The sequence below is a fragment of the Plasmodium berghei genome, assembly GCF_900002375.2.
Source record: "Plasmodium berghei ANKA genome assembly, chromosome: 14".
Lineage (NCBI taxonomy): Eukaryota > Apicomplexa > Aconoidasida > Haemosporida > Plasmodiidae > Plasmodium > Plasmodium berghei.
Window position 1 is genome coordinate 860,885 of NC_036172.2, and position 16,449 is coordinate 877,333.

At 22.3% G+C, this 16,449-nt stretch overlaps 6 protein-coding genes across 6 annotated transcripts; 3 read left to right on the forward strand and 3 right to left on the reverse strand.

Annotated features, from left to right (window-relative positions):
* Positions 1 to 674: 674 nt before the first annotated feature.
* Positions 675 to 1,255, reverse strand: PBANKA_1421800 (ATP synthase subunit epsilon, mitochondrial, putative; the record flags this gene model as incomplete). Its single annotated transcript, XM_034567555.1, has 3 exons — positions 675 to 727; positions 903 to 997; positions 1,191 to 1,255. The coding sequence occupies 3 exons, from the start codon at positions 1,253 to 1,255 to the stop codon at positions 675 to 677; spliced, it is 213 nt and encodes a 70-aa protein (XP_034424040.1).
* Positions 1,256 to 2,205: 950 nt separating this feature from the next.
* Positions 2,206 to 4,476, forward strand: PBANKA_1421900 (GTP-binding translation elongation factor, putative; the record flags this gene model as incomplete). The annotated part of the gene is made up of 1 exon (XM_034567556.1): positions 2,206 to 4,476. The coding sequence occupies one exon, from the start codon at positions 2,206 to 2,208 to the stop codon at positions 4,474 to 4,476; it is 2,271 nt and encodes a 756-aa protein (XP_034424041.1).
* Positions 4,477 to 5,503: 1,027 nt separating this feature from the next.
* PBANKA_1422000 (conserved protein, unknown function) lies at positions 5,504 to 5,866 on the forward strand (the record flags this gene model as incomplete). Its single annotated transcript, XM_034567557.1, has 1 exon — positions 5,504 to 5,866. The coding sequence occupies one exon, from the start codon at positions 5,504 to 5,506 to the stop codon at positions 5,864 to 5,866; it is 363 nt and encodes a 120-aa protein (XP_034424042.1).
* An 829-nt stretch (positions 5,867 to 6,695) lies between these two features.
* On the reverse strand, positions 6,696 to 7,913 carry PBANKA_1422100 (drug/metabolite transporter DMT1, putative; the record flags this gene model as incomplete). The annotated part of the gene is made up of 1 exon (XM_034567558.1): positions 6,696 to 7,913. The coding sequence occupies one exon, from the start codon at positions 7,911 to 7,913 to the stop codon at positions 6,696 to 6,698; it is 1,218 nt and encodes a 405-aa protein (XP_034424043.1).
* A 1,488-nt stretch (positions 7,914 to 9,401) lies between these two features.
* PBANKA_1422200 (cation diffusion facilitator family protein, putative) lies at positions 9,402 to 10,976 on the forward strand (the record flags this gene model as incomplete). Its single annotated transcript, XM_034567559.1, has 1 exon — positions 9,402 to 10,976. One exon carries the CDS (start codon positions 9,402 to 9,404, stop codon positions 10,974 to 10,976), a length of 1,575 nt encoding a protein of 524 aa, XP_034424044.1.
* Positions 10,977 to 11,718: 742 nt separating this feature from the next.
* PBANKA_1422300 (FAD-dependent monooxygenase, putative) lies at positions 11,719 to 14,541 on the reverse strand (the record flags this gene model as incomplete). Its single annotated transcript, XM_034567560.1, has 1 exon — positions 11,719 to 14,541. The coding sequence occupies one exon, from the start codon at positions 14,539 to 14,541 to the stop codon at positions 11,719 to 11,721; it is 2,823 nt and encodes a 940-aa protein (XP_034424045.1).
* Between the last annotated feature and the right edge of the window lie 1,908 nt (positions 14,542 to 16,449).

Genomic DNA, 16,449 nt, shown 5'->3' on the forward strand with positions numbered 1-16,449 from the left:
ATGACATTATAATATACATAAAAATGTATATATATATATAATAATTATACAAATTGTATACTTTTGTAATAATAGGTTTTTTAACCATCAAATTATAAAAATTATTATTTAAAACAATTTTTCTTAATATAGAATATGCTAAATTATTTGTTTATTATAAGTTTTTATGTTTTTAAATTTGTGTAATTATGTCTACATATTTGGAAATTTAAAAGTGTTAGCAGCTTATGTACGTACAAAAAAAAATAATATACATTCGTACATATTTATAAATCTTATATTTATCATTAATGTTTAATATATATTTAAACATTAAATGAACATAAAAAATTAAAAAAACATAAATTAATAAATGATAAAGCAATTCAACATTTTATATACAAATTATTAGCATATATGTTTATGCATCCATTGTATGAGTCAATCGTTCTCGATTTTTTACTTAAAATGTGTGCTCAACTTCAAACATATATATTATTATTTCTCTTTAAATTTACAGCCATATATTTGTATCATTCTTATTCATGCCTTACAATGTTATATAAAAGAAAAAACCTAAACAAAATATATCAAATAAAATTGTTATATATATCCTTTAAAAGGTGCATAAGACATAAAGAAAGTATGCGCTATATTATGATCAATTATTTTCTCTGTAATTCTCACATATATTATCATTTATTAAGATCTAAATTTTTAAATGCTTTTTCAAATTCTTCATGTAATTCTATAAATAAAAATTTTTAACTATATATATATAACACCTTTTTAAGGAATGCATTTTTGAAGGCCATATTAATAAATATTAACAAAAATCCATACACATTTGAAAATAAAAAAAAAAGGTTAAAATTTTTTTTTTTCTTTTCGACTTCATTATATATATGTTGTTAATTTGTTACCTTGGCTAATTGGCTTTCCATCTTTGTATATTATTTCTCGTAAGTGCATTTTACTTCTCTCTAACGCTATATCAGAATATGGGTCTTTCAGACATCTTAAAATAAAAAAAGAAATGAAATAAATATAAAAAATACTAAAATGAATAATAATAGTGGTGGTTAATATTATGCAAGATATAAATTATTTATATTGTAAAGGGCAAGATAAATAATATATCACTATTTTCCCATATAATTCAATATTATATTTTCCTTTTCTTTTTCCCTCCTATTTCTTATTATTTGTACTTTCTTAAAATGTGAGCCATCTCTGAAGCATATCTTGTATATGAAACGTTCGCTGCTTTCCACATTTAAAAATAATGTGATTATATATTTTAATAAGTAACTATCCAAAAGGTATATAATATGCTTATTTCGATCTTATATAAAAACCCTTTAAATAAAATAATGTAAAGAATTATATAATCATGTGTAACTATCACAATATTTATATATATTATTTAAAAAAGTGTATTCATTAAAAATATATGAAATTAAAATTTTTTTTATTTTATGTCTGTTAAAATAAAAGTAATATAAACATAAAATAAAAAATTTGTTTAAGGAATATATATTATGCATATATACAATTCGTGGAATATACTATAGCCCAATGCTTACTATTCAACTTTTCAAAACATTAACATATAAAATAAGGGGGGGGGGAAATGTATACATAAAATATATAATAGTGAAATTCAATAGTATCATAACTCAAAATGAAAATTATAAAAATGAAAATTTACACCTATATTTTTTTTATTCTATAATATGTATAAATAAATATATATATATATATATGCATAACGTTGTATTATTTTTAAATATTCATAAGAGCATATCATTGAGCGCGTATTAATTTTTTAGGAAAATGCTTTACTAAAGAGACGATTAATATCTTTTTTATACAAGGAAAAAAATATATACCTGACTTATGTGATTTTTTGGATACTATATTTACATATTATGAATGGATAAAAATATCAATAGGGTGAAAAAATAATAATAAAAAATTATACTGTATTATTTATTTATTTATTTATTTCATAATTTATAACTATTAAAATTTATGTTGTATTTGAACTTTTAATAAATTTATCGAATGGTTAAATACTCTAATAGATGGGAATAGTCATATACTATATATGGGTTCCTATATAGGAGGTATAATTTTCATTTCACTATCTTCATTATGCTGATATGACATATGTAATGACTTTAGGGCAAAGGAAAATAGTATATAGTTTAAACGACGATAAATATGTATTATTTTTTGAAAGACTGCAATAATTTGACAGCTAAGATGGTTATGAGCTACCTCACTAATGTGAATATAGATGGTATAAAAATTCATAGAAAAAATATTTTCATTTCAAGCACTTTAATTAATGATAAGGTTAATCAAATTAAATCGGGTGTAAATAGTGTAAGGACATATTGCACTTTTTTATCTGGAAACAAAAATATTGAGTATTCAAAAAATGACATAAGAAAACAAAATAAAAAGAAAAAAATATTTTGTGAAATAAATAATAAATTATTTTTTTCTACAAATAAAAAAATAAATATTATTAATCCTGAAAAGATACGTAATGTAGCTATAATTGCACATGTTGATCATGGAAAAACAACACTTGTCGATAAACTGTTAAGACAAGGAGGTGAAGAAACAAATAATGATAGAGTGATGGATCATAATGATTTAGAAAAGGAACGAGGTATAACTATTATGTCAAAAGTTACAAGAATCAAACATGATGATTATTTTTTTAATATTGTTGACACACCTGGACATTCTGATTTTGGGGGAGAAGTAGAAAGAGTTTTAAATTTAATTGATGGAGTTTGTTTAATTGTTGATGTAGTAGAAGGGCCAAAAAACCAAACCAAATTTGTATTGAAAAAATCGCTTTTAAATCCAAAGTGTAAAATTATAGTAATTATGAATAAATTCGATAAACCAAGTAATATTAAAAAAAAAGAAGAAATTGAAAATGAAATATTTGATTTATTTGCAGAATTAAATGCCCCAGATGAATTAATGAATTATCCAATCCTTTATGCATCAGCTAAAAATGGATGGTGTACTGATAATTTCGAGGATGCTAAACAAAACAAATGTGAACAAGATAATGTTTTAATAATATTTAAAAAAATTATTGAATATTTTGATTCTCCAATTAGTTCATCAAATACCATGCTCGAAAAATATTATTCTACAAACCCTGAAATAGAACAAAAAAACTTTATCACTACCCAAGAAATAAACTTGGCTGATAAAAAAAAAAAAATACAAACTCAAATAATAAATGAGCCATTTAGTATGCTAGTAAGTCTTATAGATAACCAAGAAGGAGTTGGAGTCATAATTACTGGAAAAATATATAGTGGATGCATAAAAAAAGGCGATACTATAATTGTTAAAAGTGAAGAAAATAAAACAAAAGGTACAGCTATTGTAAAAAATATATTCTATATGAAAGGAAGGAAAATAGAAAATGTAAATTCAGCTAGTGTTGGCGATATTGTAAATATATCAATTGCTAAGGGTATTATACCGTCTGTTAATGATACTATATTATCTGAAGAAAAATTAGATAGTTTAAAAGCTAGACCTATAGACCCACCAGTACTTTGTTTAAAAATTTCCCAAAATACTAGTCCTTTAACTGGAAAAGATGGAAAACATATAACTTTATCATCAATTGGCAATAGACTTAAAAAAGAAGCAGCTATAAATGTTGCAATTGAAATTAGCGAATCAGAAAAAAAAGATAGCTATGAAGTAAAGGGACGAGGTGAATTACAATTAGGTATACTAATTGAAAAGCTAAGAAGGGAAGGATATGAAATGACTATATCTTCACCAAATGTTATATACAAAAATGATGAAAACGGAAATTTGTTAGAACCAATTGAAGAGTTTCATATTACTATACCTTCATTAATTAGCTCAAATGTTATTGAAAAATTAAATACAAGAAAAGCTGATATTATTGATATAATAAATGATAATGATAATACATTTATAAAATGTGTTTGTCCATCAAAAAATTTTTTTGGTATGCGCTCGTATTTGCGTGATATAAGTAAAGGTACATCTATAGTCAATTCAGAATTAAAAGAATATAAAAAAAAACAACCCTCATATAAAAGTGATAGGAATGGTGTTATTATTTCATCCTCTAATGGTACAACAACTGCTTTTTCTTTAGATCCTATCCAATTAAGAGGCAATTTATTTGTTAGTGAAAATTATCCAACATATGAAGGCATGATTATAGGGGAGCATTTTTTAAGCAATGATATTGAAATGAATGCGATTAAAGTAAAGCCAGTACAACATTTAAGAAATAAAGGACATGAAGAAACTATCAGGATTAACCATAAAAATATTACTATTGAGTATGCTTTATCTTTTATTCAAGATGATGAAGAAATTGAAGTTACTCCTAAAAGAATAGTTATGCGAAAAAAAATACTTAATACTGAATTAAGAAAAACTGCAAATAGAAAAGCAAAAAACTGTTAATGTGTAGAAAAAAATAATTTGAAATTGGGGTTACAACACCGCCATTCTGTCATTACAACTAATTATAAATATTTTTATTTTTATATAATTATATACAAGAATATTTTGACAAAAAAACGAATAAATAAAATTTTTTAGCATACTTGCAGTCCTATGCTAAAGCATTTACTATTTACTATATGTATAATATATATTACACTTGTTTCGATTTTTACTAAAATATTAATATAATATTCATTTTTTTTATTTTTCTTTTCATTTGGTATTATTATATTTTATTTAATTTCTCATTTTAATATATTTTATATTTTTTGAATTTTCACAAATTGGATAATATATTTATTCATTCTTTTAAATATATAGCTTAATTAAGTCCGCTTAATTTAGCTATCTTTTCCAATATGGTCCATTGATTTTTTTTTTAATTCCCATTTTATGTATAATACATAATCACATAATATGAGCATATATCTATCACCACATTATTGAATAAATAATTTGAGTAAACTATTTAAATCTTAACATTTAAAAAAACATATTTTTAATGTGTATATGAATTTATAAAAAGTGAAAAAAATCCTTGTATTTTATTTATAGAAAAATCGAAGGAATATAGTGTGATGATAATACTAGCAAGCATAGAATAAAGTTATTGATATAACATGCCATTTTACAATACATATTGTTTTGTTCTTTGTTATTAATTATTTATATATTTCTTTATACCTTTTTATTTCGTATTAAAAATCGCTTATCATTTTTTTTACCTTATTTTACGCACAGAAATTGTGAAAATAATTTGAATAATATAAAAATGGGCAGGGTTTTATAAGAATAAGAGTAAAATAACTTAATAGTGTAAACACATTAAAAAAACGAAAATATGTTTAAATCTATTAAGATGATATGTTACTTTTTTTGTGTTTATTAAAGTGGCATAAGTGAATTATAGAGAAAAAAAACTATCATATAATAAGTATATATCCATATGTTTTTTTTCTCTATATTATTTTTTCCCTTATAAAACATGATTATAAAAATATGTAATAATTTTAATTTAATAAGAAAATGCTATGCCCATAAATTCGCCTCGCCAGATTGCCCAAACTTAATTAAAATTAAAAAAGTGATATATGAAAAATTAAAGCCAATATGTTTTCATATTAAGCAAGATTATACAATGGGCCATCATGTTCATGATATGCATTTTTATGGAATATTATGTTCCCCTATATTTGAAAATAAAAGTTATAAAGAAATGAATTTAATAGTTGAAAAATTTATGAGTGAAATAAATATGTCTGGAAGAGTAAAGTTGCATTGTCAACCCCCATCTCGATTTAACAAACTAAAAAAACATGTTCGCTGGAGATGGAACTTAGAAAAATAGTTTTACCAAAAATATGAAGATATAAAATTGTTTCGTAATTAATTTGATACATATTAACATTTATGATATGCATATTTTTTTTAATACAATTTTTCTTATATTTTTGGGAATTTTTATCAAATAATTAACATTTCCGATTTATACTTATATAAAAATTGCTCTATAAATTTATATTATAATATCTTTAATTTAATAGCTTAAAGAAAGAGCATGATGGAATCAAACAAAATTCAGCACACATAGAAGTTTAATGCGCAAACATTATTATTATATCTTTGGTTTGGCATTTTTTTTATAAAATATTTTTACAATACGCATTTTAAATATGGTTGTTGACTAATATCATAACGTATAAATATATTAACATACAATAACGTAAAAATTCATATATTTATACATTTTACGTAAAAAACATGAGAAGCAAGTTTTGAAATGTGCATTATGTACATGCTCATTTTTATGGCTTTGTATGAAAGGAATCAAGCAGATTAAAAAAGCGTAAAAAAATGTAAAAAAAAATTTTTAAATTTAAAAAAATGTAAAAAAATTATAAATTGAATAAAACAAAAAAATAACAATAGTGTAAGTAATAGCGTAAATAATAGTGTAAAAACGTGGTAAAAAAGGGAAAGGTTAATGTTCTTTGATGCAGCAACTTGAAAATGGCCAAACAATATAATGCTCAAATAGATACATTCAACCGGGTATGCAGAAATGCCTAGGTATATTGCGCACACAAATATGTGCGCATATCGGAATCACCCCTATACATATGTGATATGGGCATGTCTACAATATAAATATAACCATGAAATAATGTAGAAAGCTTTCACACTTTTGTAAATTTTTTACAACTGTGCTGGTAAAGTACCAAGGATATGATGATAAAAACAGTTCCTATATATTTATTATAATTTATTGTTTCATTCAGAAATATTCTTGCTAAAACAAATGTAAAGGCGGGCTGAAATGATTGATATAATGAAACTGTTACTGGGGTTAAATAATTTAAAGCTACTATTTGGATTTTCCAGCAAAAATATATAACACCAATAGTTGAATATGCAATACATATAAATTGATTTCTAGTTAAACTACATATTTCTTTCATAATGTTATAATTATTATTAACAAACATTTCTCCTAATATACCATATGGTAAAGTAATTAAAAATAATATACCCATTTGACAAAATTGTATTACATCATTACTTACATATTTCGCAGCAATATTTATGTATATTACTTGTAATCCTTTTGTGAATGGTACAGTTAATAATAATAAAAAGCCAAAATCAAATGACTGTAAATTCCAAATTTCGACTGTTATACCTAAACCAATAAAGGATAACAATATAGCTAAAAATGACATATAGTTAAGTTTTTCGATTTTTAAATAATACGACATTAAAGCTGTAAATATAGGTATAGTTGGTTGAATAATAGCAGCATTATGTGAATCAGTATATTGTAAAGCAATTATGACAATAATTTGTCTTAAGGCACTTGTCACTGATAATATAATTAATGGGATATAAGCTGATCTTGGTATTAATTTTTCATCGCTATTTGTAATTTTACTAAAACAGCATGAATCTGAATTTTCTAAATTTAGTACTATATCATTTTCTTCATTTTTTTGGTCGTTTGAATTTTTATTATTCTTATTTTTTTTTCCCTTTTTATTATCGCTAACTTTTGTATTATTATTTGTCTTTTTTTTACTATTATTAATACATGCATTATAATTTTTCTCGATTTGTTCATTATACATTTCATTAACATTGTGTAATAATTTTTTTTTTTGGGGTTCCGACTTTTTGGACAAATATATATAAAACATAAATGGTAATGTAAGGAGTGTTCTTAATATAATAAAAATATATATCGATCCATTTATCATAATAAAATATTTCATTAGTATATAATTTATTCCATACAAAAGCATAGAAAACAAAAGCATTAAATTAACAGCAACCAATGCCGCCCCTGCATTTTCCTCATTTTGATAGCATTTGGAGAAAAAATCTATATTCATATATTTCATTATATTTACTCAAATTATGCATAATTTAATTTTCGAAATTAAATAATATTTATATAGGCAATTCTATAAACGTATGAATTCGGGCATATCCGTTTAATACCTATATCTTTATGTGTATACAGAATGTATGAATACAAATATGCCTTTGTATCTACTTATTTATGGGCTCTATATTTTTGTTTAATTTATACTATATGACAACCTCTATGTATAAATACTATATATTTGTGTACTCATAAATATGGAAATTTATAATATGACCATTTGAATTGATATATTCATAAATTATATGCTTTATAATCATATAAAAATTTATATTTTATAGTTAAATTATTTTTCCAAAAAAGCTCGCACATTTTAATTAATTATGGGAAAGCAAAATAACTATACCTAGTTATTATTCCAACAAACTTATAATAAAAAAATTATAATTAAAAAAAAAATTAAAAACAATAAAAAAATATGTTATTATCAATTATGACCCTGCGTATGCATGCATATGTTGACGAAAATTTTATTTCTACCTATATAATATTCATAATATGCAGATTATATTAACATATATATGCATTTCTTCATGCTAGCATTTGCTTGCCTTTATAAATATTTTGTTAATTCGAAAAAGTGTAAAAAAAAATAACAATTTGAACTATTCTCATAAAAGAATAAAAAAAAAGAAAAGAAAATATACAGTATTGTGTATATTCCCACTTGTTCATTATTCTTATTTTCATTGATAAAACGCTGCCTATTCAAACTATACTACCACAGCGTACTATATAATTAATAGATCTATTAGCGTTATGAAACCAAGGAACACATTTTTTTTGTAATAAATATTTTATTCTATTTTATTATTTTGAATTTACATTTTACATAGGAATATAACAAAAACAAGCAAGTGAAAAAAACTAAAGCGTCAAAGATTCTATTATTTTAATTATACCTTATTATGTTTACATTTGGAGTTTTTTTCACTTTTTTTTCCGCCTTATAGTCATATCACATAAATTGTATTTTTATTTATTAAAAGAATTTGTTATTTCATTGTTGAGTTATATATATACAAGTTTGCATACACAATAGCAATACTGTTTTTCGATTTGTGGGCACATTTTGTGTACAATAAAGCCAATATATGTTATATTTGAAATAATAATAGTGTTTTTATTTTTAAATTTTGCAGTTATATAAAGTAAAAATAATACATGCATATTTGCTTGTATGTATAAATAAATAATTCAAAAAAATATATATAAGTATATATTTACGATCTATATAAATTGAGCGTCACAACTACATGGCCATCCCCAAAGACTGCTTATATAAAAAACATAACTTGTAACATTTTCTTTTCTTTTATTTTTTTTTCTTGTAATACACACTTGAATAAATTATTTTATATGAAAAAAGTAAAAAAATTCATAAAAATATAACCTCCGAAAGAGGCGGTACTAGAAAAAGTATTAAAAAATAAGAAAAAAAAAAATGGACAGGCCTCTAGTTGGAAATGAAGGGGAATTTAATTTTGTTGAGAGAGTATCATACTTGTATGATGATAGCCAAAAAAAAGTAACGAAGAAATTAATTTTAGCAAGTATTATATGTGTTATATTTATGATTATCGAAATTATCGCAGGAATAGTATCAAACTCTTTATCATTGATGACAGACGCATCGCATTTGTTTTGTGATTTATTATCTTTTGCATTGAATTTATTTTCAATTTATGTTTCTACTTTTGAGGGAAATTTAGATATGTCTTTTGGATATCACAGAGCAGAAATTATAGGAGCTTTGTTTTCAATATTTTTTATTTGGGCATTATCTGCTTATATTTTGTATAGCGCCACTTTTCGATTATTTCAAGTTGAACAAGTTGATGGATATATTATGTTTGTTACTGCTTTTGTAAGTACACTAGCAAATATATTTATCGCTTTTGTTTTAAAAGTACATTCACATGGTTTTGAGTTTATTGGAAATAAAACTTGTAATCATAACCATAGTCACCACACAAACACAAGTGCATGGATGAGTACCTCAAAAAATAATAAATTTATAAATATAAATAATATTTCATTAGAAAATGGTGAAAAATATAATAATGATATTTCAATAAGTAGGATTAATACTAGTAACTGTGGTTATGTTTCTTTTGATCAATATGAAAATGATGATAATAATTGCGATCCAAATAGTTTGAAAAAAAAAAATATTGGAAATGATGAAGATGTAGATCCACCTAATGATTTTAAAGTAGGCATAAATGAATACTTAAATAACAAAGAGGAATTAAATTCTGATACTTATGATAAAAAAAAAAAAAAAAAAAAAAATAATAAATCATATAATAATCATGATGAAGAAAAAAACGATATAGAAAATATTAATTCACATATATTCTCCAATGAAAATAATGAAGAAAAAATATTTTTTGATTCTTTAAATAATAATTTAATGGGAGAAAAATTAAATCATAACCACATTCATGATCATTATTATACTCATTCTCATAATGAAAATCATAAACACAGTATTCATAATAATGGTGAATTAAATAGTATAAGTCTAAAATCAGCATATCTTCATGCTATTAGCGATTTACTTCAAAATATAGGAGTAATGATAGCCTCTTTAATTATTTGGTATAACCCTAAATACTCAATCACAGACCCAATATGTTCTATTATTTTTTGTTTTATTGTATTTTCTACAACAATATCTGTAATTAAAGAAATATTAAATGTATTAATGGAAGGAACACCTGTAAGTATCAATTTAATAGATATAAAAAACGATATATTAAAAATTCCAGGGGTTATTGATGTTCATGATTTACATGTATGGTCTTTATCCATAGGAAAGCCAGCACTAGCTTGTCATATCGTTGCACACAAACAATATTCACACACAGTTTTACACAATGCTACTGTACTTTGTCAAAAAAAATATAAAATTCTTCATACTACTGTTCAAACAGATTATCCATCAAATATCACAAATTGTGAAACACAAGCTCATCTTAAATGCTCTAATTTAAAAGCAGAAAAACCAAAATAGTTTTTTCTCGTTTTATTTTTATTATATTATAATTAGTACATATTTTCCCATTTTTATATGCCTACATTTTTTTTTACTTTTTATTTTTGACTTATTATATGTATTAAAACTATTGTTAAAATGATACGCATTAATTTTTTTTTTTTTTGAAAATATTCTTTAAAAAGTTTTTAATTTAATTGCCAAAAAGTTAGCTAACGCATATTTACTCATATAAACATAATTAATTTTTTTAAATAAATTTCAGTAGTAAATTTACCAAATAATGCGATTATAAGTATCATATACCATTATATATATAAAGTATAATAAGACATGAATATTTTTCCTCTCTTAAGCATATTCACAGTTCAAAGGCGCCAACAAATTTACATTTTTGTAAATTGTATTTAATTGCTTATAAAATATATTAACCTATTTACTGAAATTATGTAAATATTTTTGTTAATTTATTTTTCGAACTAATAATGAATGATGCGTATTTTTTTTAAACTTCAAAAGTTTATAATTTCGCTGAATATACAATATTTATCAATAATATAACAAAAACAAAAAAAAAATGAAAGAAAAATATCATATAATTAATTAAAATGATAAACATACATGTGTAGATCGAATAATATATATATAATTTTTTGCAACAATCGATTTTCGCACTCTACCATTTGTTACTTTGAGATTGTAACAATCAAGTTTTGAAAAGTAAAAGAAAATTTAATAAAAATATACACATTATTATAAATTAAATATAAAGTTTATTTATTTGGATTAATTTATCCAATAAATTATTGTTTGAAGCTGATATAATATGTTTGTCTGGTCTGACAATTACATAAGAATTTTTTGATTTTAATTGAAGAACGTTTAAAAACATTTCTTGTATGATTTTTGCTGAAAATACATAATTAACATTGTAACCTTTTGGAGATATTTCTTTATATTTAACTTTTGAAATATTCTCTAAAATATGTTCATTATTATTTCTTGAGAATAAATTGGTATTGATATTTATTATACTATTATATATATTATTATTTATTTTTTTAAAATTATATTCTTCTACAAATTCAATCTGCTGATTTTCTTGGTTTTGATATACTACAACATCAGAACCCCAAAAACAAAAAGAAAATTTATCTTTGTCAATTTTATGATATAAAAGATCATCAATTAAATTATTTAAAAATGTGTTATCAAATACTATTACTAAAAATGATAGGAATGGATTATTAAATACAGGCAAATCAATTGTTGATATTTTATATATATGATTACCCACAAATGTGTAAATATTAAAATGAGGAATTTTTCCACCATTTACATTACTTATTTTATATTCGTATATATTTTCGCAAACCTTTAATATTGGTACATTATCTTTTTTTTCTTCAAAAATTTGAGAATTTAAAAAAGGGTTATCATCATTTTCATTATTACTCGATTTATTATATTCTGTACTTATTTTATCATTTGTTTTTTTTAAAAAATTTAAAATATTATCTTTTTCAATGGAATTCTCATGATTTTCTTTGCATATGTTATTATTTATCGAAACATTATTATTACTGTTATCTATTTTGTCATTACTTTGAGAATTGCATTTATTGATTTCCTCTCTATGTATATTTGGGTTTTTTTTTTTTTTTACCTTTCCAAAAACATCATTTTTAATATGATCATCACTTTTATTAAAATTTTCATATATTCCATTTTGTTGAATTATTTTATCATCATTATAATTGACTACTATTTTTTCATCAAGAGAGTTCATAGTGTTAATATAAGAATAACATGAATCAATACCAGGATATAGCAAGTTTAATATATTTCCCCTTTTTTTAGAATAATTTTCTGATTTGATTTGTTTGTACTCAAACACATATGGAAGTGTATTAATAAAATGTAAAATAACCTTAACATTATTAATTAAGGAATAAAATAAAAATGAATTTTGAATAAACTTATTAGAAATTTTTTCAATAATATTTGCAACCAGACTATGATTATATCCTAATATACTTGATATATTATTACCTTTTTCATAATTTTTAACTGCATGGAAAATAGTATAATATGCTACTAATTTTCTTTCAATATTATATGAATCAATGTAATTATAAATTTTGTCTTTTTTATATTTATATAATAAATTATAAAAATTGTTATTTTTGTTTATTTCATTTTTTAAATAAGTTTTATAACAACTTTTATCTACTTGAGAAATATTTAAATTTTTAATATTTTCAAAAAATAAATTCTTTTCAAATTTGAAAATTCTGATAATTTTCCATGTTATATTTAGTGCATCTCCAATTCCTAAGTTTAATCCAAATCCCCCTGAAGGAGGTAATTTATGAGCTGAATCTCCTAAAAGTATAATTCTTTTACTTTTTTTATCAACAAATGTAGATGCAATTGAACTATGCATGGTCCATTTGTAAATATTATATATATGGACATCATTTAATTGAAAACCAACTAATTTATTTATTATATCCAAGCATTTAGTTTTATTATTATATATCTCTAACTCTTTTTGTATTATATATGGTACATGTAGAACGAAATCCCCATGTTTATAATTATGGCATACTAAAACACCTATATATTTGTTAAATATAAAATATAACATAGATGGGTTATATCTTACTAATTTACTTAAATAAATAGAACTAAAATGTATATTTACAAATTTCATATAATCCTTTTTATTTTCATCATTTATATTTAATTTCATTTTAATTTCACTTTTGCCTCCTTCAGAAACAAAAACATAATTACTAAAAATTATTTCTTCTTCATTATTGTATAGATTTTTAACACAAGTCATTATAAAGTTTTGTTTATTTGTTTTATTATTTTCACAATTATCATCATGAATTTGTTTTGTTTCAATTTGTTCACTTCCTTCCTTAATCTCATTTAATTCGTTTATATTCATAAAATTTACAAATTTATATCCTATTAATACCTCAGAAGGATCATAGCCCCAAAAATCTCTATAAAAGTTTTCATCTTTTGGCCAATTATACAAATCAGAAATAGAAAACATATTTTTAAAGAGTTTATATGTAGACAATTTTAATTTTATTTTTTTTAAAAAATCTCTCTTTTTATTACTATCACATTTTATGTTATTCATATAATATGTGTACAAAATACCTAATAATTTATATTGGGATAAATGTGCAACTTTAGATGGACTTATATCTTCATAGTATTTATCAACATAACCATTTTTACTTCCTTTACTATATATATATTTATTAAAAAAATTATCATATGAGCAAATTTTTTTATCTTTTTTAATACTTAAGCCATATTGAAATGTTCTCCATAATTTTAAGTCTTCTGTCTCATTTTCAATACATTTATCTAAATGGGATATCCCTCTCCATACTTCCATTGTTTGATTATTATAATAATGTGCTTTTGGTATTTTATCGATATATTTATCCTTCTCAACTAATATATGAGGTATTCCATATTTTTGAAAATACAAACTTGTTGTTATTCCAGTAGGCCCCCCTCCTATAACTAAAGCATAAGTTCTTCTCACTTTCATGCTTCCTAGGAATTACATATATACTTAAACATACATATATTTTTTAGCATTGCTCAATGTGACTTTATTCTGATTTCTTTAATCTTCTTTTTTACATAACTTTATATATACTGATTTTCTTTTTCATTATAATAATTATATTAACCCCTTTAGTTATTTCAATTTTTTCACCCCTTTTTTCATGTTAGGCATTTTACTATTCACATATAAGCTTTATAATACGTTTAACCCCATATTATAATCAGAAAAAAACACTTGAATATTTTTTTCAATAATATAATAATTATAAAAAAAAATTAATATTTAAAAAGAATATAAAAAGCATTAATTCCACAACACCATATTTTGTTTATTGAATATAATTTGTACATATATTTTGGAAAAAAAAAAAAAACAGTGAAGATTTTAGCTAGCTGGAAAAAAATATATTTAATATGGGCATCATATTTCCTTTTAAAAAAAAATAAAAGAAGGGTTCATTTTATGTTAAAAAATATAGAATAACAAATGATAAAGATAGCACATACATACATAATATATAATAATAATACATACTTAGTCTGCCTTTACGGCATATGGAAATTATATAAACAATAAAAATTATGAAAATATTTAAATAAATACTATGATATATGTATATATACCACCTTATCATAATCGATATTATAAATTTATTAAATGGAGAAAGTCTGCTAATATATTTACACACATATATATTAAGACTTTCTATATTGCGATTGAATAAATATCAATCCAAGATTACAAAAATACGAAAGGGATAAATTATATGTACATGTATATACACACACTTACACAGGCAATATTCCCATTCTAAGTTCTTCAAAAATATTGTAGAGATGAAAATTAATTATCTCTCCACAAAAATAAAAAATAATATATTGTACAACTAATTAATACAATATTCGATGAATTTTAGTTAATAAGAATTCCATTTTTACATTCATAATAATTGTAAAATTAAAAATTTAATTTGAAAAAAAAAAAAATAGGTAATACATGCAAATTTGTATGCATATAATGTGATAGTTTATTATTTATGAAAAGGGCGAAAAACTGTTAGTATAAACTGTTATTAATTATATTCATGAAAATATAAAAGATCTGATAGAAAAACAAAGGGGAAAAGAAAAAGGCTACAAAGGAGAGTGTAAAATTTTAAGATAAATAATATTAGAAAGGTATTTATAAGAATAAAGAAAGAATGTGAAAAAAACTTGAGTGGTAAAAAGGAAGTATTTTTTTAGTTTAAGAATAAAAAGACATCAAAGATTATTAATTAGAAAATAAGAAGATTAAGAAATTTATAACAAATAATTAAATATAATATATTATGAGGCATATAATATTTAAAAATTTGATATATAGAATATAGTTTTTTCTTTTTTTGCTAAGAATTTTAAGAAGTTAAAAATGATAAATGAAGAAATCAGATTGTTAAGAGAGAAAGAAAAAAAAAAAGTTAAGAAATTAGAATAAGAGAGTAGTTAGAATAAAAGCAAATTGTTAAAACTATAATTTTTTTGGAAAAATAAAATACTGAAATAAACAAATATAAGAAAACATATATAATAAAGAAAAATATTTACAAAACGTATAAAAAAGGTACCCATATATATGTAATATATATAGCATGCAAGTCAACTTACAATAAAACGCCGATGTATACAAGTCAACTTATAAAAAAATAAAGAAGTTACAGATATGACAGTTTGCACATATGTCTGTATAAATATATTGATATATATATGTATACTAACACAATGCCCAGTTCAACATTAAAAACATTTAATTTAATTTAATTTTGCGTTTTGATCTGTTTTCTTTTATTTTGTGCTTTTCTTGGTATATTTAAAAAAAATAGGGATTTTCCGTCAGAATATGAGCATA